General features: G+C 47.8%; 1 protein-coding gene across 1 annotated transcript in view; it reads right to left on the bottom strand.

Moving 5' to 3' along the window:
* Positions 1-469: 469 nt before the first annotated feature.
* LOC135383392 (sodium-coupled monocarboxylate transporter 2-like) overlaps positions 470-26,680 on the bottom strand; it is a 71,036-nt gene continuing 44,825 nt past the window's right edge. Inside the window, exons 16-17 of the mRNA XM_064612864.1 lie at positions 5,245-5,357; positions 470-743 (exon numbers count right to left, since the gene is read on the bottom strand). Coding sequence (XP_064468934.1) covers positions 642-743; positions 5,245-5,357 — 215 coding nt within the window. The 3' untranslated portion in view covers positions 470-641. The remainder of the gene's footprint in view (positions 744-5,244; positions 5,358-26,680) is intronic.

Genomic DNA, 26,680 nt, shown 5'->3' on the forward strand with positions numbered 1-26,680 from the left:
AGTTATCTGCACCTTAGTGAACGCATTGTGTACACGGTGTTAAAAACTGCGTTGCCAACAACCGCAAACCAATCAAAGAGCAGACAAGAAGCAATTTTTGTGGGATGCACTTTTGAGGGGACCTTTTCTCCGAGGATGTTTTCGCCGTTAATATTACAGGATATTCCTCATGTAATAGACATCTTTTCAGTGAAAAATGGCCCAAGTGAAGGTGGCCCAAGCTTTCCAAGTAAAAACACTTAATAAGTCGTTAGATAATTTATTTATTTTGAGCCCGAGGACTTCAAGACCGCCAATATCGCAACTGGGGATTTCGCAACAGTTCCACGGGTACCAAAAGTGGATGTTTCACAGGGGACACTTCTTCCGGGGACATTTTTTCCGAGACATTTTTGCCGGTTCCCATCGATATGTACGTTCCGAAATGTCCTGTACCGAAACGTCCGCGTACCAGTTGGAATGTATGGCGTAAGAACTTGCAAACTTTTATTTACGTTTCTTTGCAACAGTAGCGTTTCTGAAAAAATAGAGCTCGGAATACACGGTCGCATTCGGACTGCCAAGTTTCAGGAGATGTGGCCGGCGTCTTTTGTTTTTCAACACGATGGAGATGCTGAACATGTGTCACGTATCGAAGAAAACTACATCGTGGTAGACTGTGCGGCAAGGGTTTCCTTGCCATCGTCTCGTACGATGGCGAGATTCACGTGGCCAGTGTCGTGGAGGTTGGAATGGTCTCCCTTCTGTAAAAGTGTTGGGATACGTGTTACAACAATTCAACAACCGTATACAATAACAATTACAACATTCAACACTTTCCAGCGCATTGTGTCAATAATGGCACCGTACGTGTGGTTTGTCTGCGTAGTGTGACGACATGCTGCACGTGCCGCAGAGTAGGACTGCGGGTAATTTGGACCACCAGGGATTCCTTGGACGTACGCCGGAAATCTCCGACACGTCAAAACAACCCCAGGTGGAACAAATTGGTGCATTGTGCTGGTGTACTTTGGTACAGTACTAGGACAAATTGTTTGTGCGCACAGGTGACTTCAAGTGCGATGTACCAATACCATGCAGTGTTACGATGAGTATTTAATGGCGTAATTGACTTGGTCTTACTGGATTGCTTTACAGATCGCTGGAATGGATCCTTTCCGAATAGGAGTATGCGCATGCACAGCCTACAAGGCGGCTGCCATGTTAGTTGGTGGGAGATAACCTGCTTCAAGGTTACGTGGACGTTTCAGGCCGAAATTTCACAACGCTTTTCCGCATTCTTGAAGTCTCCTCTCGCTATCTTCCCACGCGACGTGCCACTGGCTATAACCGTCGCCATGATTACTGTGTCTGTGTGCAAAAGGGGGGGGGGGGGGCTACATGACATTCGACATTCCGTCGGTAGGGGCAACGCGGGTATGGAAATGGTTCATTCTCATTGGTTCGATGGCGATGTGATTTTTTAAGATTTCAGATCTAGGTGCCTTTGGTTGTCTCGCAACTGTTTCCTCGCGGTAGCTGTAGTAGTTGTATGTGACAAGTAATGACGCACAAGAACGCTGGCATTTTCAAATAAAGTTTTCACCAACGATAGTACTGATGTTCTCGAGCAAACCAAGGATGATATTAAAATACAATAAAGTTTCGCATCGAAATCAGATGGTTCTTGTTTACTAGTGATTTTATTCGCACAGAACAAATACAAGGTGAGCTACATGTAGGCGTTGTATGTAAGTATATCATTGTTTACAAGGCGCCATCTAAGGGAAATCTAATAAAAGCAAGAACGAAAACGGGAAAACCTCACGGATAACCAACCAAGTCCTCCGCAACGGACGAGCCTTCTTTTCCTTGTCAGAGTTAATCTAAGACAGTTAAACCAACTTCTGCAGATCTTACAGACCGATGTACTGTATAATGCAACCCTCAAAGGATACTAGCATTAGTAGAAGTACTCTATACTCGCTGCTACGGTATGCACCTTCACTTCACATGCAGCTTTCGAAGGAAACTGAGCTAATTCGCCGACTGATTCATGACATATATATACATATATGGCAAGAGATAACAAGTTACACGTTGAAAAGGAGGACCATGACAAAAACACACGTAAATCATTGATCATGGCCATCCACGCAGCAGTTGGTGAACTGTATCGCAATGTCTACAGGGGCGAATCCAGGTCCTCACTTTGTGGGGCGCGGTTTCGTTCTCGAAGCGCGTAGTGGGGGACGAGAGTGGGGGACCTAATAGTTAACCTGATGATTTCGGCTGCAATCACCCCCCTCCCCCTGGATCCGCCAGTGAATGCGTGATCGTGATTGTTCGCTTTGACGTCACCATAGCTGTGTTTCCTGAGTTTCTATTATGGGTGGCTATTATACCAGTACACTGTCTGAATACTAGCTTCCTCTGTGCCTGTGCAGGGTGAAGACAACCGCTTCGTCTGCTACGAATTTCCGACACATTGGAGCCCACAAACCTCAGCCTCACAGCCTCACAAACATTTCGGTGCTTGTGAGGCTGTCCGGAAGCCGAGTGCTCCGCATGCGCTCAGCATATTGCGCCTTCTTCTGTCGTCTGCTTTCTTTGAACAGAGCGAAGGGCCGGAGGATTGAAACCGTCACCCAATCCCGCCAAACCAACGCCATCTCGACACAGAAGTCCTGCTTAATACTCCTCTCATTCCTTCGCACGTAGACATATAAAGTCCGCCAAGGTGGGTAATGGCGGGATCGGGTCGCCGTTGTTGGCCACACAGAAGTGGGCGTCGTCACGACTACACTCTAAACCTGGTACCTTCTAGTAAAGGGTAAAAATTTCAAAATTTTTACCTTCTATTTCAGAAGTTACCTTGTAACCTATGGGCAATACCCTCTATAAACGTTACACAGATGACCTATAAATAGAGGTTACTGTCTCATAACCGCCACACCGACGTAAAAGTTACAGTTTCGCCAGGCATGGGTGTCTCTAAGACGCTCGCCTCTTCACAGACGCTACAGAACAAATGGTGCTCAAAATGAGCTCTCATCAGTGCAGAACGCATACTGTCATTCGGAACATATGGCTATAATATACGTAATTCATCTAAGAGCATCCAGTTGCGAAAAGTGAGTGATCACTACATGTACAGATTCACATGCACAACAAATGAATGAAAGAAAGAAATAATTGCAACTGGAGCATATGTATTATTTAATTGGCAAACCTGGAACTACAGCTGAGGCAAGAGCACGAAGACGTCGCAATATCAACACTTCAGCTGTGGTGAACGACATTCAGTTTCAAGGAGGTATACTCTTTGCAGTCCTCACGTTGTTGCAACTTCCTCTCCAGTACGCCGAAAACATTTCTATTCCTTTCTGATATGTCAGAATGACACATCAGCGACGCGGCTATGGTTAACCAAAAGCACACGAAGAAGTAAAACACAAGGATGACAAAGCACTAAGCAAATAACGGACGTAAGACACACACGTACACACTGTGTCGAACCGTTGAGCCGTGCTAGAGAGACAGACTGTGCTGTGATTAGTGTTTCTAGACTGTCCAGCAAAAACGTAACCACGTAAACTTTGTAGTGAACATACCGTAGAAATACCCTGATAAAGTTCCGTCACTTGACACTTGTGCATTCTTCACAGTTCTTAACACGATCCGCAGTTCGTACAGACGCAGAGACACAAACGCACACTGATCCGACACTCTCGTACTGAATGATTGAATGTGCGGCTTGGACGAGAACACAGTGACTCTTGAGCAGTACCTTTTATACAGGTTACTTTGCAAACAAACAAGAAAAACAAACGAAGGAAATTCAAACGCAGAATTCGTTTAGAAGTTACAACGTTCCTATAAAGGGTACATTTACAAGTTACGACGATTGGATTTCCGTTGAACACTGAAGTAACCTGTATTGCTCCTCCAGTGTCATGTTACAAGTCGTGTTTAACCTCTAAATAGAGGTATCTGACGTGTAACCTCTACGATATTTGGAAATCTACGTCTATATAAAGGTTACACATTCCTAAAAGTTACAATAAAGGGTACCGAGTTAAGAGTGTATAGCAAAAGAAAAGACGGATGGAAAATGGAGGATGAAGGGTAGAGATACGTAGAGGGTGCGTGAGTTCCTCGGCAGCCGGCCAGGATGTCAGCCAATCGGCCCAGACCATTTTGAAACACAGGCTTTGTGTGACTACAACTGGCTTCCCATGCGGTTGACGAAGGCTGAAAGCAACGTTGTGATTGGCTGACTCTTAATTGTTATGTCACGTCGCGCAAACGATCCTCCATCCGTCTTTTTTTTTTTCTTTTTGCTATACTCGCGACGACGCCCACCTGTATGTTATAAACAACGCCGAGCAGAGTATGTCATTACCCCCTCTCGTCGCTCAAGCGATCATGGTCTGATTCTAGGTGGTGTTGGTGAAACTGACTGTACACCGGAACATGCGTCACGGGCTGGAGGTGGTACCGCTTTTACCAGGCGTGAGACAAGGGGCGCGCAGGATGCACTCGGGAACGCGCACCGGAAGTCGCATTGGAGGTTTTTTAAAGGCCCAACTGCATGAGGCGTTTCTCCAGCGGCCTGCCGCGGCGCTTGGCGAGCGGCAGCTGAAGCGGCGGCGAACAATAGAAACGCAGGGCAGCCCCCGAAGTCCGAGGCAAGCAGATATCGGCGGCGGGAGACGGAAGCGATGGAAGCGGCGTGCGCCAGTGGCCAATCAGGGATTAGCCTTAGGTTAGGTCCATCCGGTCGTGCAACTTTTCGGGCGACTCCATACTAAGCGGCACGTTGAATTGCTCAGATTGCTTGGGTGGATCGCGTTCGGCAGAAGATTGTCTGAGAAAGGCCATTTTGAAGTCCATGATCCTGAGCATCACAAGAAAGCATGTGGGAGCGTTTATTTAACTTTCGTTTTAATCTGGAACGCCAGCTCTGTTAAAAGTGGTCAAGCAGAACAAAATTCAAATAACGGATAAAGCAACGTATGTCGTTCCTCTCTCTCTCTCATTTAGTTTTTCATGAGATTCTGTGCATTCTGTGTCCTGCCTGCGGGTACGAGTAGGGTGAGAGGTTTCTATGGAGTTTTAATTTAACTGTTTTTTGTTGTGTGTTTTCTGATGGTTATTTCTCCACTTATAATGTTTCAGAAACGTGATGTGTCTGTGCCCCGACGAAGTTCAGCCCCCCCCCCTTTGTAGGATACATAGAATAAATAAATGAAGGTGACACACCTTGCATTCCCCAGCTGAGCTGGACGGAAGAACTCCTCCTGAAAATTTCTTGTAGATTCTCCGCAATGGTCGGGCAATTAGACTGGGATCCACGGGAGCGGCGTTTTTAATTCCTAAAATAGTAGGAAACAGAGAAATAAAGTGATTTGACCAAATAAGAACAACTAACATCTCCAACAACAACAACTGAGGCGACCAGGCTCTACTGAGGTTGATGGGTTTAATGACGGTTAATGGCGATGAACCGAAAACGAAAGCTCGGGTCACGCGCAGTGCTGCGCGTAACCGATGGCGGTGCTGGTGATGATTATGACGCTGCTGCTACAAGGCTCCCCCCCGTGGCGGATGACAAAGCTGGCGAGGTTGGGGGAAAGGTCGGGCGCCGAGGCGAAGGAGTGCAGGAGCCGGACCCGAGGCGGCGGGCGGCTCGTAGTGTGCGAGCTGCGGCGCCCAATGCACTCGACGTGGAGGGGGAGGAATGCTGGAGACAGGAGCTGAGCACGGACCACGGAGGAGAAGTAAGGAGACCGAACTCCGCTGAAAAACGACGTCTCAATTTATCGAGTCAATTGTTGGCCGCGGCGCGGCGCTCGCGTTCCCTCCGGTACTAGCTCCGCGAAATCGCCTGCACGGCAATGCGCCGTTTGTGCTCGAATACTCTACTAAAAAGCGTTCAAAACGAATGTTTCTTTGATAAGCATAAACAACGGTGTCTTCAGTAACGAGTTAATATTTTCTGGTCAGCTACAATTATTTTTTCTTTTCTTTTTTTTTTTTTCGGTTTCTGCTACCTCGTTTTTGTCTCATAGATGGAAGCTACCTGTCCGATAAAAATGGAATCGGAAATAAGAAGAAGAAAAAAAACGAAACTTTAATACGTAAGACAAACGTCTGACATTGCCAAAGGTGTAGTGTCGAATGCCTCCGACGGAATCCTCTGTCGCTTCTCCCCGGCCGTCTCGGGTATCGTGCCCTTCTCTCTGTGGTGCGCGCGTACTTTGACCGCTGCGCTAACACGCTAACATACCCCAAAGGAAGCAAACGTTGTTCCGAAAAGCCACATTTGAGTGGTATGGAGCAAAGAAAGTCAGGAGGGAAGAAAGAAAGTTAGAAGCTCTGTAATCGAAAGTCGCCGGATGCGATCTTTCCGGAATCGCGCGTTATGTGGGTCGTTGCATAAGCTGGGACTGAGAAAGTTTTATCTCCGTACGTGTCAAGCAGTTAAGACACCTTTGTGTGTGTGAGTGCAAGGAGGGGCGGGACGCTCTGATGATGGGACACGGTGCGGTTCCGAAGGTTCTGGCACTTAGTTTCTTATATCTTGTCATGCATGCCAATCACTCGCTTTTGGGAACTGCAAAATAAAGTCGGGATCTAGTCTCTAATTTATGTTGACGAACACTGAAATTTTGAACAACACATTACTTCTACATTATACAATATCGCTTTGGTGTTCAGTTTCCAGTTACTTCTGTACAAGCGTGCTGCTCAAAGCGTTGCACCGGATATTTTACCACCACCACAAAAAATATAAAGGAACAGTACTGCAACACCACCAATATATACCTGCCAGAAAAGCCAAAAAGCCCTAATTCCAGTAGATATGGGATGTACCCCCCGGTACACCAAGATGAAAATCGTCTTCGAGAAACAGGAAGTGCATGCACAGAATCATGTACCGCGCGTGTGCAAAACCTGCGACAGAAGTGCGTTCTGGTACCTTGGTATTAAATTCGTGTATGGTGGCATGCGAAATATGTAACTCTCTATCCCAGCGGATGCATCACAATTACGACAAAAGGCTCCTGTTTCTCAAAGCGTTGTGCATACTCGACAAAGCTCTCGTGCAACAGCTAGAATGCAAATGCGGATTAACCAGCCCAATGACGTCATTACCCTACACTGCGAGGTGTTCCCGGGAACTAATACAGATCAATGCAAACCATTATCAATGTACATCTCGTGGTCGTGTGTTGGCGGTGATGTAAATACGCGTACCATCCTGTACGATGTCGGATAACAACCTTTGTGCCTCCTCGAGTGTCGTGTTTTATCGCAAATAAAAAAAGAAAAAGAGAATAGCTTCTTGACTGCGAGAGCACCACGCTTACGGAGACATTCAAGCAGTCCAGCCAACGCGGAGCCCCCTTCACGGCGGCTTCCCCGCATTGTAAAATAAAAGCTTCTCGCTTTGCACTAACAAAAACTGTAGGCGAAAAATTCACGGAGAGATCGTTCCTCGATACACGATAAGCGTGTTTACTCATCAAAATATTTTTTTCTGCTTCCACTGGACACACAAGTACATCTGAAAGAGTGCATTACAGCAACCTTATTTCAGAGGAGCAAGTACCTGACGGAGCGCGAGCGCCGCGCCGCGGCCACAATTAGACTCGAGGAATCGGGACTACGCTTTCTCAACGGCGGCGCGGCAGAGTTCGTTCTCCTTACTTCTCCTCCGTGGCACGGACGTAGGGAGGGCGGGTCGGGCGATACCAGAGGTGCCGACTCCAGGAATGCGGGCTTGAGCCTGTCGATGGCCACAGTGTCAGGTCCACGCGGAAGATCGAGGCGAAAAAACTTCGCGGCTCGCGAGATGACCTTGTAGGGGCCATCATAGGGAGGCTGCAAGCTGGAGCGCACAGAGTCCCGGCGGACGAAGACGTGGGTGGCGTGATTAAGGTCGGGGCTCACGAACACGCGTGTGGCGGGACCGGAGCGGGTAGGCGTGGGCTTGAGGTCCCGGAAGAGCTGGCGGAGACGGTCGATGTAGGAGGAAGGGTCGTGCACGAGCGGGGCCGAGGGGGTGAAGAATGATCCGGGAAGGCGGAGCGGGCAGCCGTAGACCATGTGGGCCGCGCTGCAGTCATCCTGGCGGATCGCGGCGCGAAGGCCAAGCAGGACGAAGGGTAGACGCTCGGGCCAGGTTGTGTCGCCGTGGTCAGTGGCGCGGAGGGAAGCCTTGAGCTGCCGATGAAGGCGCTCGACCAGGCCGTTGGCAGCCGGATGGTAGGCCGTGGTTCGGATGTGATGGGTTCCGAGGGCGCTGCACAGGTGACGGAAGAGGGCCGATTCAAACTGGCGTCCTCTGTCCGTGGTTACAGTGGACGGGACGCCGAATCGGGAAACCCAGGAGAAGAGGAATGCGTGGGCCACCGTCTCTGCCGTGATGTCAGGGATCGGCGTTACCTCCGGCCAGCGGGTAAAGCGGTCGATGCACGAGAGCAGGTAGCGGTAGCCTTTGGCCGGAGGAAGCGGGCCGACCAAGTCGATGTGGACCTGGTCGAAACGTGCATCTGGCGGAAGGAACCGCGATGGAGGCGAGATGGTGTGGCGGTAGATTTTGGACCGCTGGCAGGCTAGGCAGGCCTGCGCCCAGTCACGGACATCGGCATTCATGCGAGGCCATATGTAGCGCTCTGCGACGATCTTTTGCGTGCCGCGCACGCCTGGGTGGGACAGCGAGTGGAGGGCGTTGAAAACATGCCGGCGGAAGGCCAGGGGAACGAAAGGGCGCGGGGTACCAGTAGAGGTGTCGCACCATAGACTTGCCGTCGAACCGGGGAGCGAGATCTCCCGAAAAGTGGTGGATGAGGCTGGGGATGAACGAAGGGCGGCGAGCTCTTGATCAGCCTGTTGCGCCTGGGCGATGCCGTCCAAATCGACCGCTGGGGGCGGATGGAGAGCATTGACGTCCGGCCGCGAGAGTGCGTCGGCAGCGGCATTGTCTTCGCCTGCGACGTGTCGCACATCGGTCGTGAACTCCAAGAGGTAGCACATGTGGCGGGTTTCACGAGGCGAGTGGTTGAGGGAGGCCGATCGCAAGGCGAACATGAGAGGCTTGTGGTCGGTGTACAGCACAAACGGACGGCCCTCGAGAAAATGGCGGTAGTGTCTGCATGCCAGGTAGGCGGCGAGGAGCTCACGCCCGAAGGTGCTGTAGCGTGTTTCGGCTGGCGAGAGGCGTTGGGAAAAGAAACCGAGAGGTTTCCAGTGGCCATCCTGACGCTGCTGCAAGACTGCGCCGACAGCAGCAGTGGAGGCGTCGACGAACAACGCTGTCTCGGCGTCAGGACGAGGATGGTGGAGCAGCACAGCATCTGCCAGGGCCTGCTTGACCTCTTCGAACGCGCGTTCTGCTGCCGGTGTCCACTCCAGAGGGGCAGCACGGGCCTCTTTCGGATGGTCAGCGCCGAGAGCTGCGTAGAGAGGCTGGAGCAAGGCAGCACAGCGAGGCACAAAACGTCGGTAGAAAGTCACGAGGCCGAGGAATGAACGAAGTCCTTTGCGAGAAGTGGGGGCAGGAAAGTCTCGGATGGCCTGGACCTTGGATGCGAGTGGCCGGATGCCTTGCGGGGTGATGGTGTGTCCCAGGAAGGTAAGGGTGGTAACGCCAAACTCGCACTTCGCGGCATTGATGGAGACTCCGTAGTCCTCCAGGCGCGAGAACAGGGCGCGCAGATGGGCGCGATGAGCCTCCGGAGATGGACTTGCGACGAGGATGTCATCCATGTATGCGAATGCGAAGTCCAGGCCGCGGAGCACTTCGTTGATGAATCGTTGGAATGTCTGCGCAGCATTACGCAGGCCAAAGGGCATCCGCACGTATTCAAAGAGGCCAAAAGGGGTGGTTATAGCAGTCTTCGGGATGTCAGGGGGATGGACGGGAATTTGGTGATAGGCTTTGATGAGGTCTATCTTGGAGAAGATGGTCGCTCCGTCAAGATTCGCGGTGAAGTCCTGAATATGGGGAAGCGGGTATCTGTCCGGTACCGTGACGATGTTGAGTGCACGGTAGTCCCCACATGGGCGCCAATCACCAGGTGTTGCTTTGGGCACCATGTGGAGAGCGGAAGACCACGGGCTGGAGGAAGGCCGAATGATCCCCAGTTCGAGCATGTGCTCAAATTCCCTCTTGGCAATGACGAGGCGCTCCGGAGCCAGCCGTCTGGGACGAGCGAAGACAGGGGGGCCCCGTGTCACGATGTGGTGAGTGACGCTGTGGCGAGGTGGGCAAGAGGCGTGCGATTGGCGCAGGACAGCGGGGAACTCCGTGACAATGTCGGCGAAAGCAGTGGGCAACGGTAGCCGTATGGTGGGACTAATGGCGGCTATATGCGCTGGAGCTCCATAAACGTGCAAAGAAGTAGTGTTGTCGACGAGGCGCTGGCGTCTAATATCCACAAGAAGGTCGAAATGGTGGAGGAAGTCGGCGCCAAGGATTGCGAAGGGGAGGTCGGCGATGGTAAAAACCCAACGAAATACTCTGCGCAGGCCGAGGTCAAGGGTGACGGAGCGTTGACCGTAAGTTGAGATGGTGGACTTGTTGACGGCCTGCAAAGCCAAGTCTGGTTGTCGGTGTCGTTTTTCTGCGGGGGTTGGTGGAACGACGCTCACGTCAGCCCCGGTATCCACCAGGAAGCGACAGCCGGACACGCGGTCCGTGATCCGGAAGAGCCGGCTGTTGTCGCCACCAGCCATGCCAGCCGTTAATGGTTGGGGGGAGCGTTTCCCGGCTACGAGCAAGGGGCCTGGCAGTTCCTTGCGGCATCGCCGAATTTTCGATGATACCAGCAGAAGTGGTGCTGAGAGGGCGAAGGAGACCGTTGACGGGATGGCGAGCAGCGACGGCAAAACAGGCGCCGAGGGGAACGTGGTCGCTGCGGGGGAATGGCGTCCACCCGGTTCACCAGGGCCGCCACCGTAGTCTGGAGTTGCTGGAGCGACGTGCTGATGGCATTGATTGCAACGTCCACCGGTGGAGGGGAGGTGCGGGGGGCCAGGGCGGCAACGGCTCCTGGTGATGGAAGGCCAGCAAAATCCAGAATACGGTCCGCCATCTTCGCCAAGTCATCCAGGCGGGAATTTTCGCCGGCGGCCAGGATCATGCGTACATTGTGGGGCAAACGTTGTAGGAAGAGCTCGCGTAGTAGTGAGTCGTCCGTGGTAGGGTTGCCCGCGAGGTCGCGCATGCGGCGTAGTAGCTGTGTGGGCCGTCGATCGCCGAGCTCTTCCCTGTTCAGAAGCTGCTGCAATCGCCGCTCCTCCGAAGCAGAAGTGCGGCGAATTAACTCGTCTCTTAAGGTGTCGTAGGGTAACTCGGGGTGAGGGTGGATGATTAGGTCGCGGACTTCCGCCGCAGCTTCGGGAGGAAGGTTTGCGATGGCGTAGCCAAACCTTGAGGCTTGAGAAGTGACGCGGCGTCCGTCGAAGAGAACCTCCGCCTGCGCGAACCACAGCTGAGGGTTGGAGATGGAGAAAGGCGGCAGGCGGAGCGGTGCCACAGAAGCCTCAAGCGGTGGAAGTGGCGGTGGCCGGCTGGGAGGCGAAGAGCTGGTGGAGTTCTGGTCACCGTTCATGATGGTGGAACGTTAAAACATCACGTTCGGGTCACCAGTTGTAGAGCGAGAAATGAGGCGACCAGGCTCTACTGAGGTTGATGGGTTTAATGACGGTTAATGGCGATGAACCGAAAACGAAAGCTCGGGTCACGCGCAGTGCTGCGCGTAACCGATGGCGGTGCTGGTGATGATTATAACGCTGCTGCTACACAACAACAGATAAATTGATGATGGTGACTGGGGAAACATCTCCAATGTCGGCACATCATATATGAAATTCGCAAATAGTCAAGTGATTCCTTCCGTCCCGCTCATCTACAGAGTGTCTTCGCATTTCGCCTACTCCCATTTTACGTAATCCTTTTTAGCGGATTATCTACCCATCCCTTGCATGTTCACTCACCTACAGTCCCGCATTCCCATTTCGCCTAGAGTCACTAAATAGGGAGCAGAGTAGCGACACTGAGCCACGCCGGCGAGCGAGCCCGCCATGTTGGGTCCGGCGCTGCTGCGTCGCCTAGCAATGGGACACCAATCTCCCCTTTCTCCGCCGGAGAACAGCGCGCCGTCGATCCAGCTCGCAACCGAGGAAACCGGTTTGGATGGAGGGGACTCAACATGGACGGTGCGTTCTTGGAAGGAGAAACCACGTGACACCATCGGGGCCCATTGGCGGGCACCGAACGGCGGCTTCGGCGCGGAAAAGGAAGGCGATACTCGGTACCCCTATTTAGTGACACTAGTTTCGCCTACTGACACGGGTCACATGCAACGGACGAAAGGGGGCTGCAAAGGGGGAACACGGACACGGCCAACAATATCTGAGACGCAATTCTGTGCCTCACTGTGCTTCAGCCATGTATTTTTGGATATGTGTTCGTGGAATAAGCGGGAAACACATACGTATATGTTTGCGGTCTTCCCCAATTTCACCTACTCTCATAAGTTATGTTCTGGGTGAATTGTGATCAACTTCGTGGTTCTTTTCCTTTTTGTTTGTTTGTTTTTCTTTTCCTTCTTTTCTTTCTTTTTTCTTTCTTTTCTGGGAATAGCAAGCCGCCGTACCACAGGCTAACCTTTCCCTCCTTTTTTAAAATAATAAGCATATACCCCCCCACACACACAACAACAACAACAACAACAAATAAGTTAATGATAATGAATGGGGAAATTCGCCACTTAAGGTGCGGCACACACACACTGAATGCAAGGAAAAATGATGCAATTATCTTCTACTGTCTCAGAATCTATCCAATAATTTCTTTTCTTTTTTGTGTACGACCGTGTATTTTTTAACGTTTTGTGAAACGCATAGCACTATGTGGCACACGGGTCTCTTTATGTCCTCTAATACTGATGTGCGGCGTTGCTACCGTCTCTCCCCCCTCGTCCCATAATTGTCATTTTACATCTCATGCAGTCCCGTCAGCATTGGGGTAGTGGGCCACAACCCAGGTGGCGAATTTCCCCATTCATCCTCATCAGTGTATTTGTTGTTGTGATACGTGATAGTGAACAACAACAACAATAAATAATGACCATGAGATGGGGTGTTTCACCGCAGTGACGTTGTACCCTACCCTATTGCACATGGAACATTATGTGAAGATGATGAAGGAAGGATGAAAAGGACGTGATAGTGAGCAGTACGAACAACTGTGCTGCTTTAGAAGCAGTTGCAAGGTTACTGTAAACATTGGAATTGGAATTGGAAAGAAAGAAAAATATGGAAATGTTAGTCCATTACTGTAAGCATGTTGATGATATATTCAAGTTGTTTAGTTTAACTGGATTTTTCCCAGCAGGTAAAGAGTATGTTTTGTCCTGCGACAGAGTGTCAGAACACAGAGATATTGGAAACACAACAGAATGTTTCCACGGTCATTTCACGTAAAAGAAAAAAGAAAAAACAACAACTTTACTTTGTGTCTTTGTTTTTCGTTCTAGTATGATGTGAAACAGGAGTGGGTGTAGCATCGCTGTCGAGGTTAAATAATTATAGCTGATATTGGTTATCAAATGGTATGAGCGGCTCTAACTGTCGAGCTTGTCCAGTGCTAGAAAGAAACTGATGTTCTGAGGCTGGAACAACATACAAGGGACAGATACAAACAAAGCCTCAAATTGCCTAAGAAATCAACGATGAAAGATGAAAGTCACTGTCAAAGTGTCTGTCCCTTCTATGTTGTTCCAGCCTCAGAACATCAGTTTCTCTCTTGTTCAACAGGTGCCGCTTGCGTCGATATCCGCCGTATGGATGTGTGTATGAGTGAGCAAAAAATGTAAGAGTGAAAGGAGGGTGAGTGAGAGTGAGTGGCTGGTTTGTCCTCCCTTCAGATGACGCACCCCGAAAGTCGCTGGAGAGGCGTGTTAGCTTAGCTCAATTGGTATAGAGCCCTGGACCGGTAATCCAGAAGATGTGGGTTCGATCCCTACAGCTGGCTAACCTTTTCAGTGACTTTCACCGTTGTCCAGTACTGTATGCTCGGCGTTTGTTACATTCCACCTGGGAGAAATGGCAATGTTTTCCGCACCAACAGCTTGTAAATTACGCGTAAAAAAAGAAAAGATAAATATCAGCCTGTTTTAAATGAATGTGTCATGCGATATATTTAACAAAGTTAGACACAAGGAAAATCAATCCGGAGACAATAAGTAGAGGGAACAGCATGAGTTTGGGAACTGTAGATATTTCGAACACGGAGGATAACATTCTTGGCAAATTATTCCAGAAGATTATTGGCAGAAGATGACGCAAACGCACGCAACAGGCAGTCCTATATAATAATACTAATTTTATTGCACTAGTTTCATGCATGCACAAAACAGGCAATGGCTTTTGGAGTGCTAGATGGCAACAACAACAAAAAATAAGGAGGGAAAATATTTATTAGACAAAAGGAAAAATGCCCCCTAACTACAGAGGAGCTGCTCCGTTTTTGCCAACCCTGTGCAGTCACGTGCGATAGCAAACTGGGAAACGAGCCGATGGAAGGAATGACGACAAGCGTTGGAAGCGAGGCAAGCCGTGTAATTACGTTGAGTACGTACGAACCTTCTGGATACGTGCACAATAGACCTCCACGTGTTATGTAAACATTGCAGCGACTGAAGTGTCAAAGTGGTGGGCTCCGGCGGCCCTTAGAACTATTCGCGTGTTCTGGCGTATATGGCCACGTGTTTGTTTTGCCCACCAGTGGGCGGGTCACGTGGCAATGACGTAAATAACGCAGAACTCCATCGGAATCGCAAGGTAAATGTTGTCATATCCCAAGCAGCACACAATATTGTGCCCATATTGGCTGGTCATTGGCGATACGGGTCCAATATGGGGCCCATATTGCCAGGATTTTCCCAATATTGGCTGAAAATGGGCAATATGGGCCCCTTATTGCCCAATTTGAGCCAATATTGGGAAAATCCTGGCAATATGGGCCCCATATTGCAAACTTTGAGCCAATATCGGCGAAATCCTGGCGATATGGGCCCCATATTGCGCGCGTATACCCCATATTGACTGAAAATGGGGCGATGCCGTGTACTTTTTTTCTGTTTTTTTTTTTTTTTTTTTTTTTTTGCAAACATGTGCATTTCTGGGGCGCGAACCTTTCTGGGGCGCGAACGAAGAAAATTGGGACAAACTGCACAGAAGCAACCACCGGATTTATAATGCATCTAACCGTGCGGAAGGAGAACAGCCACTGGCGTCTGTCTGGTAAAAACACCTCTAAGTGATACGTCGAGAGAATGGCTATGTGACGCCTCACAAAATCCTGGCTTGCTAGTGTGTTTCTTCAGCCATTTGTAATATCATGTTGTTGACAGAGTCTTGTATTCCTTTCATCCTCTTTGCACACACATACCTTCGTCACTGAAATCTACATCGTGCACAGTAAATTCAAAAACACCATTTCTGGGTTAAATAAGGTGTTTTTAAGCAAATACACCTTTTTTAATTCCACAAAGATAACCAAAGGCCGAAAAATGGTGCTAAAAAAGGTGTATGAGAAAATACACTCTTTATTACACCAAGTGCTGTATCAAGAAGTGTGTTTTTATGCGTTTACACCTGTCTTTACACCCTTCAAGTAACACTGGTGTCGAAAAAGGTGTTTACGTTATATACACCCTTTCTACACTGGTGTTGAAAACAGTGTTTTCATTGGTGAGAGAAAAATTACATTGGCTTGACAGCTCCGCTCATTAGGTAATCACATTATAGACGATAGCTTGAGTTGAAAACACAATATTTGACGGGGAGGGATGTCAGGAAGCTCGCTGATATCTTGACTCGTTACAGGCGTACGTGTTAATTGCAAAGGCACATGTTCATCACCGTTACAGACGAGTTTTACCGCACTAAGCTTAGCGAATATACTCCAACGAACTGCATTTCAGTATATGATCAATATGGTACGCCAATTTAGGCTACCGAGAGACCGAGAGTGCTCGGGCTTATTACAGGCATCGCCTGAAGATGGCAGCATCGTAACGCCGCTCATTTCACGAGCACGGACGGCGTTACGATGTTGCGATCTTCACCTCTTCCCTTACATATGTCCAACTGTTTTGTTTTCATTTCATTTGAATTGTTCTTTTTTTTTTGCTCACTCACAGTGTTGCTAGGACGATGAGGGTTGCCAGTGACGCACTGCGCCCCAGTTTATGTTTTGCTGTGGAACCACGGCTGGAACTGTGCCGTCGCTAGGGTGGTTGTTGCCATACAAGCAAAAACGTCGGACTGCATGGCTCAGCATGCTGCCGCGGGAGCTTACACCCTTTAGAAAGGGTGTAAGAGTGTTAAACACCCTCCTAAAAGGGTGTTTAAACAGGTGTTTTTTTTGCACAATACACCTTTTTGAAAGGGTGTTACAGTTGATGTGGTGTAAAAAAGGGTGCCAGCCATAGGACAAAAAGGTGTAAGCGGTTTATACCCAAAAGGGTGTTTTGAATTTACTGTGTGCGTCCGTTTTATCCATACAAATAAACACGTAAGGTGACAGCTTATGGTCTGTACTTGTACTGCAGTTTTTCGAGTATCTGCAGGTACAATAACGCTATAGAGATCCTCAAAGAACAAATTATATGAGTTTTTACCTCGGCTACCGCCGTCAGGTTGCGGCACGACAGCTGTGAAATGGTCTGTGCGTAAATACTAAACCTTTTGGACAACGTAGAACTTCCGTTCTCACTGTGAGACTCGTCAACCAGATTACCGGGAGCAATATGAGCTCTGGGCACTGGCGATGAAACACCTCAATCATTATCTCGAAATCTAGGTTGCCGTTTGGTCGGTGCATTTGACGGTGATACAGTATCCAGCGGCGTTTCACCGTCACGAAAGTGGCAACTATAAATCATTGATCATTTTGCAGGTCCCCATTCAGTTTCATTGAAACTAGAACAAAAGAAATATAATATATTCGCTCATGTTGTGCACACCCCATGCAATGGCCGAACGCGCGTCACAAACGCTATTCGGTGCGAGTCTAGTGCCCTCGGTGGTATTGGAAGCATAGAAATCACGAGAAATGAAACATCCGGTCCCTAATGAAGACTTCTTTTAAGTGCTGGCGCAGTTAGCGATGCAACAGCTCCAGTCTGGCAAAAAAAAAAAAAAAGACGTCCGCACTTGACATGTAAACAAAGCTGGCTACCCGGCGGATATCACGCAAGGTACTTTCTCCGGAGGCCGCATCGCGGCGCCACTAGTTTGTCGCACAGTCCCTATTGGTCCAATATGGAGCCTGGTTGCACTCCCCATATTGGTCCAATATTGGCAGCCCATATTGGACCAATATTGGCAATCTTGGCAGCTCATATGGGTCCAATATTGGACCAATATTGGCGTGCTGCTTGGAATCAAACGTGAATCATATTTTATCTATGAGATTACCTGTGACACACAGCCAACCCTTTGCTTTTCACCAAATGGCGATGTTTACCGCGTATGACGTGTTGGAGTGGCACTTCTATGCTTTGCGAGCGAAATCAATAAATCGTTACCCATCGTAACAAATCACAAATGTAGGCATGTATTTCCAAAGACAACAATAATCCAAAGCTGAATACAATCAGTAAACCGTCATCTTCATGCTGCTCTGCGAACCAACGAGAACCGGAAATGGCAAAAACGAAACCACCCGCCATTCCATGCTCTGGTCTGTCGAGTTTCGGGATATAATAATGTGACGAACGAACGACAGCACACGAGCACAACGACGGATGGCAGCTCCCTTGTGGTCACGCTTTTTGAGCGAGTCCGACCCCCGATTTCTTCTCTACGCGGTGCCGTTGCCCGTCGCGCTGCACAGATACTGGTGCTGCCATCCATTATCGGAGCACTAAAGCTTCTAAAGCTACGTGCAATTAGTACTACCGTCCGACAGGCGGCGGAGCTGTCGGAGCCTTGTCCTCTAAAAGAAGTTGGGCGGTGACAAAATTACGGGATTTACTTTCTCATATGTGCGCAATCAATGAAATAAATGCACTTTTTTTTAATCACATCACCATCACCATCCCTCGTTCAACTTGCGTTATGCGACAAACCAACTGTTCCAAGAGTGCAATGTAAGCGATGGGGGACTTCATGAATAGGAACCGTGATGCCGAAAAAAATGAAAATGGTGAAAGATGAAAGTCACTGAAAAGGTTAGCCAGCCGTAGGATTCGAACCCACATCTTCTAGATTACCGGTCCAGGGCTCTACCAATGTCCCTTCTATGTTGTTCCAGCCTCAGAACATCAGTTCTTTCATGTTCAAATGAAAATGGTTTCATTCAAAGCATGGCCTTACGTGTATTGCCGAATTTCCCAAACATGAAAAATAAGGTGTCCCAACTCCAAGTACTTCTTCTTGTCATCAAACCCATAAATGTCGCCACGGAATCATGGCTAGACGGGACGTTGCTCGAGTATTTCCCGACGGGTTTTCCGTTTATCGTAAATACGTCGTAATGGTGGAGAGGTGGGCTCGAACCTTCCGATGACAAGCGCGAGGAGAAGTCGCGATGGAGCTCCTTCTGAAATTATTCTCATAGCGCAGTTGTTTTCTTGGAATTAACATATTGGCGGTGCGGCTATTAGGGCTCTCAGATTAGACATGTTGCAGGCGACTGTGCAATATCATTCCTTACTTCCGTAATTTCCATGTAAACAGTATGCGAAAATATACCGGTTCTGGTGGCAATTCCGCCTGAGAGCCGTGCCGATTACACGGAAGGGCTTCGTTACTTGGTTGTCATATAATTTACAAGCTCACAATGTGATCGGTTTGAGCTCAAAGTGTGCTGCTGCTGCACGTTGCATATAAAACACATGCGTGCAAAGCTAGATACCAAAAAACCCGCGCACACATTCATGCGCATAAAAATAGCTTTGCCATGAGACCAATTGAATGAACGACTGAAAGAAGCTTGTTCCAAAAGTTGAGGGTATTTTTCAGTGGTGTACTCAGTAGCTTCAGTAGTGCTTTGGGTTATACTGTTCCGACGTTGGTCGTGCGTAAAGCGCTGGCAAAGCTACAGAGAACGGCATTGGGGAAAGTCCTCAACGTTCGTACAAGCAGGTCCCGGTATTTTGTGGTTCAATAAACACTTGTTCCGCTACGTGACATATTGTCATTTGACATGTCAGTAAACGTGACATTTGAAGCTTGGCGAGTTTAAAACTTATTAGCTCGTGAAAACAGTGCTAACTCACGGATAGAGCGAATGGCGCGTCGAGAATTCGAATATTCAATCATGGGACGGAAATGCAAACCGCAAGTTTAAAGCTTATTAGTCCGTGAAAACAGCCAGAAAATTTAAGAATGCGATGTTAATTTTTGTTCAGGGATTTCGCGCACCATTGTCACAAGACAGAACTCGCATAAAAATCTGGGGGTACATTAACCTGAACACCAGTCAACAACAACCGATAAATCGTGATCATGGGGTGATTCTCCGTTGTACCTCACAGCACGCATGCTCCTCCAAAGGACGGTGGTTCTTCACTTATCCCCTTTTGCTTTTGACAAGACGTAAGCGCCTTGGGGATAACCATTAGCAATGCGTCAAGAATACCCAAGTACGCTTTCTTGGTGCATGATAAGGAGACCGACCGACCGTCGATACTGTGGTGTCGTTCATAACCACAATGGCCTTGTGACGTAACGGCAAGAATTGTTACTATTACGAGTCACATCAGAACTTGGAATACATGGAGTGCGCAACGTTCGTCTGCATGTGCGAAGCCCTTTCGTGACTAGATTCCAACGTACTTCCTTCAGTCAGCATCCCGGAAAACCGGTTCAAGTATTTTTCGACCGTTCATCGTTCAAGTTTCATCGTATAATAGAGAGTTTTAGTACATCGTACGGTATCGCATTTGCGTACGTAAGGGATAGCGTTGATGATTCTGCGCACGCCCATAACAGAAAGAGAGCTCCGCACAGTGCGCAGAACCACCAACGCTATCTGTTACGTACGCTATTGCCTTTGCGTACGATGTACTAAAACTCTCTATTGTGGCATCAACTGCCACAGAAATGCATGTGAGGACACAAGAGGGAGCGTTCTGCAACAGTTTACTCTATTCTAAAGTGAGCACTTGTGCTCGCCCACTTCTCATCCCATAGGATGGAGGCCCAACCGCAAATATCGATTTTACAAATTGGCACGTCCTCCAAATAGCGGCCGAAGTCCGAGTTTGTCGCCGGTCTAGGAGGTAGAGGGATGGGCAATACATAAATACATGTATTTAAATGTTATATTTAAATGTTATATTTTCAAATGTACTTATCTTGATATTTAAATACCGTTTTTAAGTATTTATTAACTTAAGTATTAACTTTCATGGATACTTTGTAAATGCATAAGAATACATCAAATGCCCACATTTCCTTTTTCTTTTCTTCCTTTTTTCTTTCACTCTATTAAACATATCGTCCTCCCCTACCCCTCCCCCCCAATTTCCAAATGTCAGCCATGCTTAGAGGCTAGAGGTTATTAACTTATCTTGAAGGTTGAGTACACTGATTCTGCACAATCCCAAAATTGGCGGTCACCCTCCCGCCGGCGCACTCCGTCACTATACTCAGCCGCTATGCGGGAAGCGGCCTTACAGGATGTGAATTCAATGGGAGACAGCGTTTATGCCAATTAACAGCAAAACAGAATAAAATTTTTAAGATGTCATCGTCTAATAGAGAAGAACACCATGTAAAGAACCCCTGGAGACATGAAAGGCGCCAGCAGAATATGAGCCTAGTGCACCCTGGCCAAATGAATTTTAATGCATTGTGCCTATGGGGATTCCCTGGATTTTTGCACAGCGCCCACGTTTAGACTACGATTTTTTGACAAAGGCAGTCAAATTTTGGAACTGTCATCGCCTATTTTCCTTCAGTACGTCCTCCAGGCCACATACCAACCACGGCACGATGTGTGAGTGTTAATCCTGATGCACCCAGGGCCTTCAAAGTTGCGACTCAGACAGGGTGTCCCTCCGAGGCGCTCGACGGAAGTCCCAGTATTATCGTAATACGCATGCGCTGAGACTGTACGGCCGGTCTGAAGGAGTTCGAAATGAGAACGGTCATTTTTTTCAGAACTCGAAGTGGCTGACAGAACAGACAACTTTATTTTGAGTGAGTAATATACAGACGATACCGTTTTGTATTTTATATCGCTTTTATATTAAACTATACAACTTGATAAACCTGTCCATTTCGAGCGCCGTTTTGGAAGTGATTTTGTCAAGCGCAACCTTTCAGGGTGCAACAGGAGAACAAGGTACGGGGTTCAAACCTCGTGATCTTACTTTCACATATACATATTACATAATCAGCTTAGGATAACTTTATTATCATCGTTATATCAAAGAATATTAAGCCCCGAACTTGATGAAATTCACCATTTGGCCATTTTGGAAGCGATTTTGTCAAACGCGACCTCTCAGGGAGCAACAGGGGAAGATACCGGGTTCTAACCCCGTGATCTTACTTTCGCATATACATACTACAAAATCAGCTTAGGACATGTTCAATATTATTTTTATATCAAATGATATTAAGCCCCAAAGTTGACGAAATTGGCCACTTGATCATTTCGAGTGCCGTTTTGGAAGCGAGTTTGTCAAACGCGACCTCTCAGGGTGCAACAGGGGAACAAGATATGGGGTTCAAACCCCGTGATCTTACTTTCACATATACATACTACAAAATCAGCTTAGGACATCCTTAATATTATTTTTCTATCAAATGATATTAAGCCCCGATGTTGACTAAATTGTTCATTTGGCCATTTGGAGTGCCGTTTTGGAAGCGAGTTTGTCAAACGCGACCTCTCAGGGTGCAACAGGGGAACAAGATATCGGGTTCAAACCCCGTGATCTTACTTTCACATATACATACTACAAAATCAGCTTAGGACATCCTTAATATTATTTTTCTATCAAATGATATTAAGCCCCGATGTTGACTAAATTGTTCATTTGGCCATTTGGAGTGCCGGCTTGGAAGCGATTTTGTCAAACGCGACCTCTCAAGGTGCGACAGGGGAACAAGATACGGGGTTTAAACCCCGTGATCTTACTTTCTCATATACATACTACAAAATCAGCTTAGGACGCTTTTTGCTTAGGGAGTGTCGTTTCGGAAGCTGTTTCTTCAAACGCGACCTCTCCATGTACGGCCTGGCACCAGGATTAAAGGGGCTTCGCACGTTTTAAAGGGCTCGATCTGCTGCCGAGCGTTGCGGTATCCTCTGTTACAATCCCAGTACAAGCCGTTCATAGTATGTTTTTGGCACCATGATACATATCATTTAAGTCATTGTAAAGGGCCTTGCTGCCGCCTTTTCCAAATTTTGCGGTGGTTTCCGATGCAATCCCAGGAGAGGGGCATAACATAAGCCGTGGCGTCTTTATATGTGTGTGAAATGTCTGCCACCATGAATAAAGGGGTTTTTGTCCGTTTTAAAAGGCTATGCTGTAGCCTTTTATGGAGTTTGCGGTCGCATTCGTTTTAATTCCAGTGACTTTGGAACTATGATACAAGGGGTATCGACTGTTTTAAAGGTCTCTGCTGCCACATTTTCCGTATTTTGCGGTAGTCTCTGTTACAATCCCAGTAGAAGGGCAGAGCACAAACCATTGATGACATGTCATCGGCAGCATGATCCAAGGGGTCTCGCCCGTTCTGGGTGTTTACGTCGCGAGACAACTGAGATCATGAGCGCTCGCCCGTTCTGAAGAGCTATGCTGCATCCTTTTCCGATATTTGTGGTCGCCTGTGTTATGATCTCGGTAGAATGACATAGTATAAGTTGTTGATAATAGGTCTTTGGCAGCATGACACAAGGGGTTTTGCTCGTTTAAGAGGGCTCTGCTGCCACTTTTTCCGAATTTGGCGATCGTCTGTGTTATAACACCAGCAGAATAGCATTGCACAAGCCACTAATAACTTTCTTTCATTCGCTCCATGATACAGGGAGTGTCGCCCGTTTTAAAAGGCCTTGCTGCCGCCGTATCCGAATTTTGCGGTCCCCTCTTGCGCAATCCCGGTAGAAAGGCATAGCGTAAAGCGCGGACCCCATAACTAGCGACACGCGACGCGCTGCAGAATTTGTCGCTGTCGCGTCTGGTCATGGCGCGACTTCCTGGTCCATTTGAGCAGCGACATTCCGTCGCCGAGAAATGATGTTTTTGGAGAAGCAATGCTTATTTTATTCGAGCTAAGTTGTAAATTGCCATAAATATACCAAAAATAGTATTTCATCCGTCAAAACGAGGAGAACTTGTAATGAAGGTGCTATGTAATATTCGCCGTAACGCAGTGGCGCTGCGGTTGAAGTTCCCACCCAACGCCCCGCCCACTTCTTCGTCTGCTACTTTTGTTGGTTGCCCTCTCCACCCTTTCTCTTGCCCACGCGTTCAGTTCTTGTTTCACGCCGCCAAATCTAGCTGGTTTTGTCAAAGAACAGGCAACGAACTCAGCGACATGCTACAAATATCTACTGGGAGTAGATGCAGAAATATTCAGCCGCGACAAAGCTTTTTTGACGCTCGTGTGGCGGCAGTGACGTCGATTTTGTCGCTTCTCACGTGTATCAGCCGCGTGTCTCTTGTTATGGGATTCGGGCTTAAGCCGTCATGAATATGCCTTTGGTACCATGATACAAGGGGTTTCGTACGTTTTAAAGGACTCTGCTACTGCCTTTTCCGAATTTTGTGGTCGATTCTGTTGCAATCCCAGTAGAAGAGCATCATAAGCCGTTGATAATATTTGTTTGGAACCATGATTAAAGAGGTTTCGCCCGTTCTAAAGGGCTCTGCTGCGGTCTTTTACGGATTTTGCGGTCGCCTTCGTTACAATCCCAGTGGGAAGGGCAATAGCATAAGCCGTCTCGAATATGCCTTTGGCACCATGATTTATATATGCGTGCTGCACTTCGAGAAAAATTGGCTGATTACCATAAACAGCGAAATTCAAACGGTTTCGTAACGGATATGTACTTTCATCTATGATGTCTTTTCCTCATACTTTAGCACCAGTGCTCCTAGGTGTCTGTTGCCGTGTAAATGTTCGGACTGCAGGCGATTTGCCGTGCAAGTTCACTTTTGTGCCCCGTATCTTGGCAAGTTATTTCCCTTGCCATATCGTCGCGGCTCTCTCATGCTGAATTCAAACGGTGGGAATCAGCTTTCAGTCGTTTGCGCACCTCGTATCAGCACCGAAGAGCAACGACAATTTCTTCTTTGTCATTGTTGTTGCAGCTGGCACTATCATCAATGCGCATAGAAGCCAAGGTGAGGTACCCGGCGTGATAAGATGTCTGCGTGATTTCGAGTGGAGCGAACCATAGTGGTGTATATCTATATGGATACATATCTATGGGTATATGCATTGGTGGCCAAGCTGTATCAGGATATATCATGAACTACAGGGGGTGGTTGGAAAAATTCAGGGGGAGTATACATCTCCCTCGGGGGGGGGGGGGGGGGGGTTAATGAAACCCCTGGAAAGGACCTCAATTATAGCAAAGTACCTTAGCGTAAACAGCTGAGCGTTATAGTTATTAGGCGTTCGCATATACAATTCGTCAATGAAAAACTTCACTTGACACACCAACAGAAACAAATGAGCTTCTTTTCCAAATGAGACATTGAAAATTTGAAAGGCGTTGCAAGTTCTTCGTACATAGTTCTTCACGAACGATTACCCCAACGTTCAGGAGCACTGAAATTGTCGGTTTACACACTGTATTGTTGATTTTGCTTGCATTTTCAACGTGAAAAAAAAAAAACAGGGAAAGAGAAATAATTAAAAATTTTCACACAATGACCCTCGTACATAACTACTCCATCTGTTTTTTTTTTCTTGTTTTTTTTTCTCTCTCTCTGCGCCTCTCTGTGCTCCGTATATGGTTTTTCGCGCATGATATCCGGAGAGGCTGCTGCTATGCTGTAAGCCCATAATCTTAGTGTAATAATTAAGATAATGTCATTCTCTGCACTCGTCTCCACTATTACTTCTCAATTATCATATTACTTACAGTGTAGTTTATCAAAATGCACGTTCAGACCAGATCGCTATAACTACTTGTTGAGGCTCCTGAGTCACAAGAACTGCTAGAATGTGAATGTACTTCCTAACGTCGACAGGAGCAGCACTACATCAAGCAAGGGTAAAAACAATGCCTGAAAACCTGGTTTCATTCCGAATTCTTCGTTGTTGGTGTGTGCGTGTGTGGGGGGGGGGGGGGGGGCAGCTTTATTGCATTTAGTGGTCAAGAGCCCTCGGGACACAGAATAGCTGACTGCAAGTCATGCACATGCGGCCCGCGCGTGTGAGAGCCCTGATTGCCCTGATCTAAGCATTGCTTCATCTTAAGCGAGAAATAAATAATGTACTCGAGGGCGCGTAGCACTTGTTTAGCGTTATCTCCAAATCTGGTATTTAGTTCTGCTCCAGAATCTCTGGCCCAAAGAAGTCGCGTTTGATCAAATCATTGCCACTCGCATCGCCACAGCACTCGCAGGCTCCAAATTGTCCATATCTTCCATTTCATTTAGTAATAACTCTGGATATAAACGTGATATCGAAGATGTCATCACTTAATTACGTAGTCTGTATATTCATGCTTAATAGCTATAAGTCCGCGGCCCATACCTGGTTCCCTTGCTAGAGCCTGCGAAGTAGCGTTTGGTCAAATCGTTCATTTTCCAGCGACCAAAGAACAAACAGGAGACAAGATCACACACAAGTCGCTCTGTTGTTGTTTCGTGTTTGTTCTTTGGTCGCTTGTGGATTTACACCAACCAGCCCAATCTATATACTTCAGACATTTTGGCAAATCGTCGCCCAAGTGGCACTCACTGGCGCCAATTTGTCAGTTTCCTCTATTTTAGCGCGTAATAACTCTTGATACCAATTTGATGCTGACGGTATCATCATAAAGTTACGTAGTCTGTGTATCGTCTGCGGACCGTAGCTGCTGTCCTTGCTGCACTTTTAGAACTCGCATTTAGTCAATTTGTCGTCCAGAAGGCTATCACAGGCGCCAACCTGCCAATTTCATCCGGCAATATCCCGATATCTGGAAAGTCTCATGCTCGTTGCCACAGTTATACATCACGTCTTATTCTTTATCTTACGTGAATGCTCCCGGGCGTGTTATCGGTGTTGTTATCAGGTCGGGGCGCGAAAAGGGAATTGTTCGCCTCAGATACGTCCTCCTCTCCCTGCCCAGATCTGTTCCTCCTCACGTACTCACCCACCACCCTGTAAACTTAGCTTCCTTGCGTAGTCCTGTGCTATCAGGTCAAGCCGGGTTTCAGAGGGGGCGTCCCTGAATGCTGCTCTTGCTTGTGTGCATAAAAAGTTGAAAATTGAAAAAGAAAAAAAAATATGCGAAATTGATGAATGAAGCGTTGATGCGAATGGCATAAACATTACTCATTTCTACAAATACTGCACTCTGTACCAAATATGAGGGTTTGGTTCTGAAATCTCAGAAAGACACCAGGATTGATATCTAGATGTTATAGGACTTTCTGGATGTGCATATTGTTCTTCGGCTCCTGTGGTGAGTCTCGTTTCTTTCAGGAACCAG

Source organism: Ornithodoros turicata, chromosome 2 (assembly GCF_037126465.1).
Source record: "Ornithodoros turicata isolate Travis chromosome 2, ASM3712646v1, whole genome shotgun sequence".
Lineage (NCBI taxonomy): Eukaryota > Metazoa > Arthropoda > Arachnida > Ixodida > Argasidae > Ornithodoros > Ornithodoros turicata.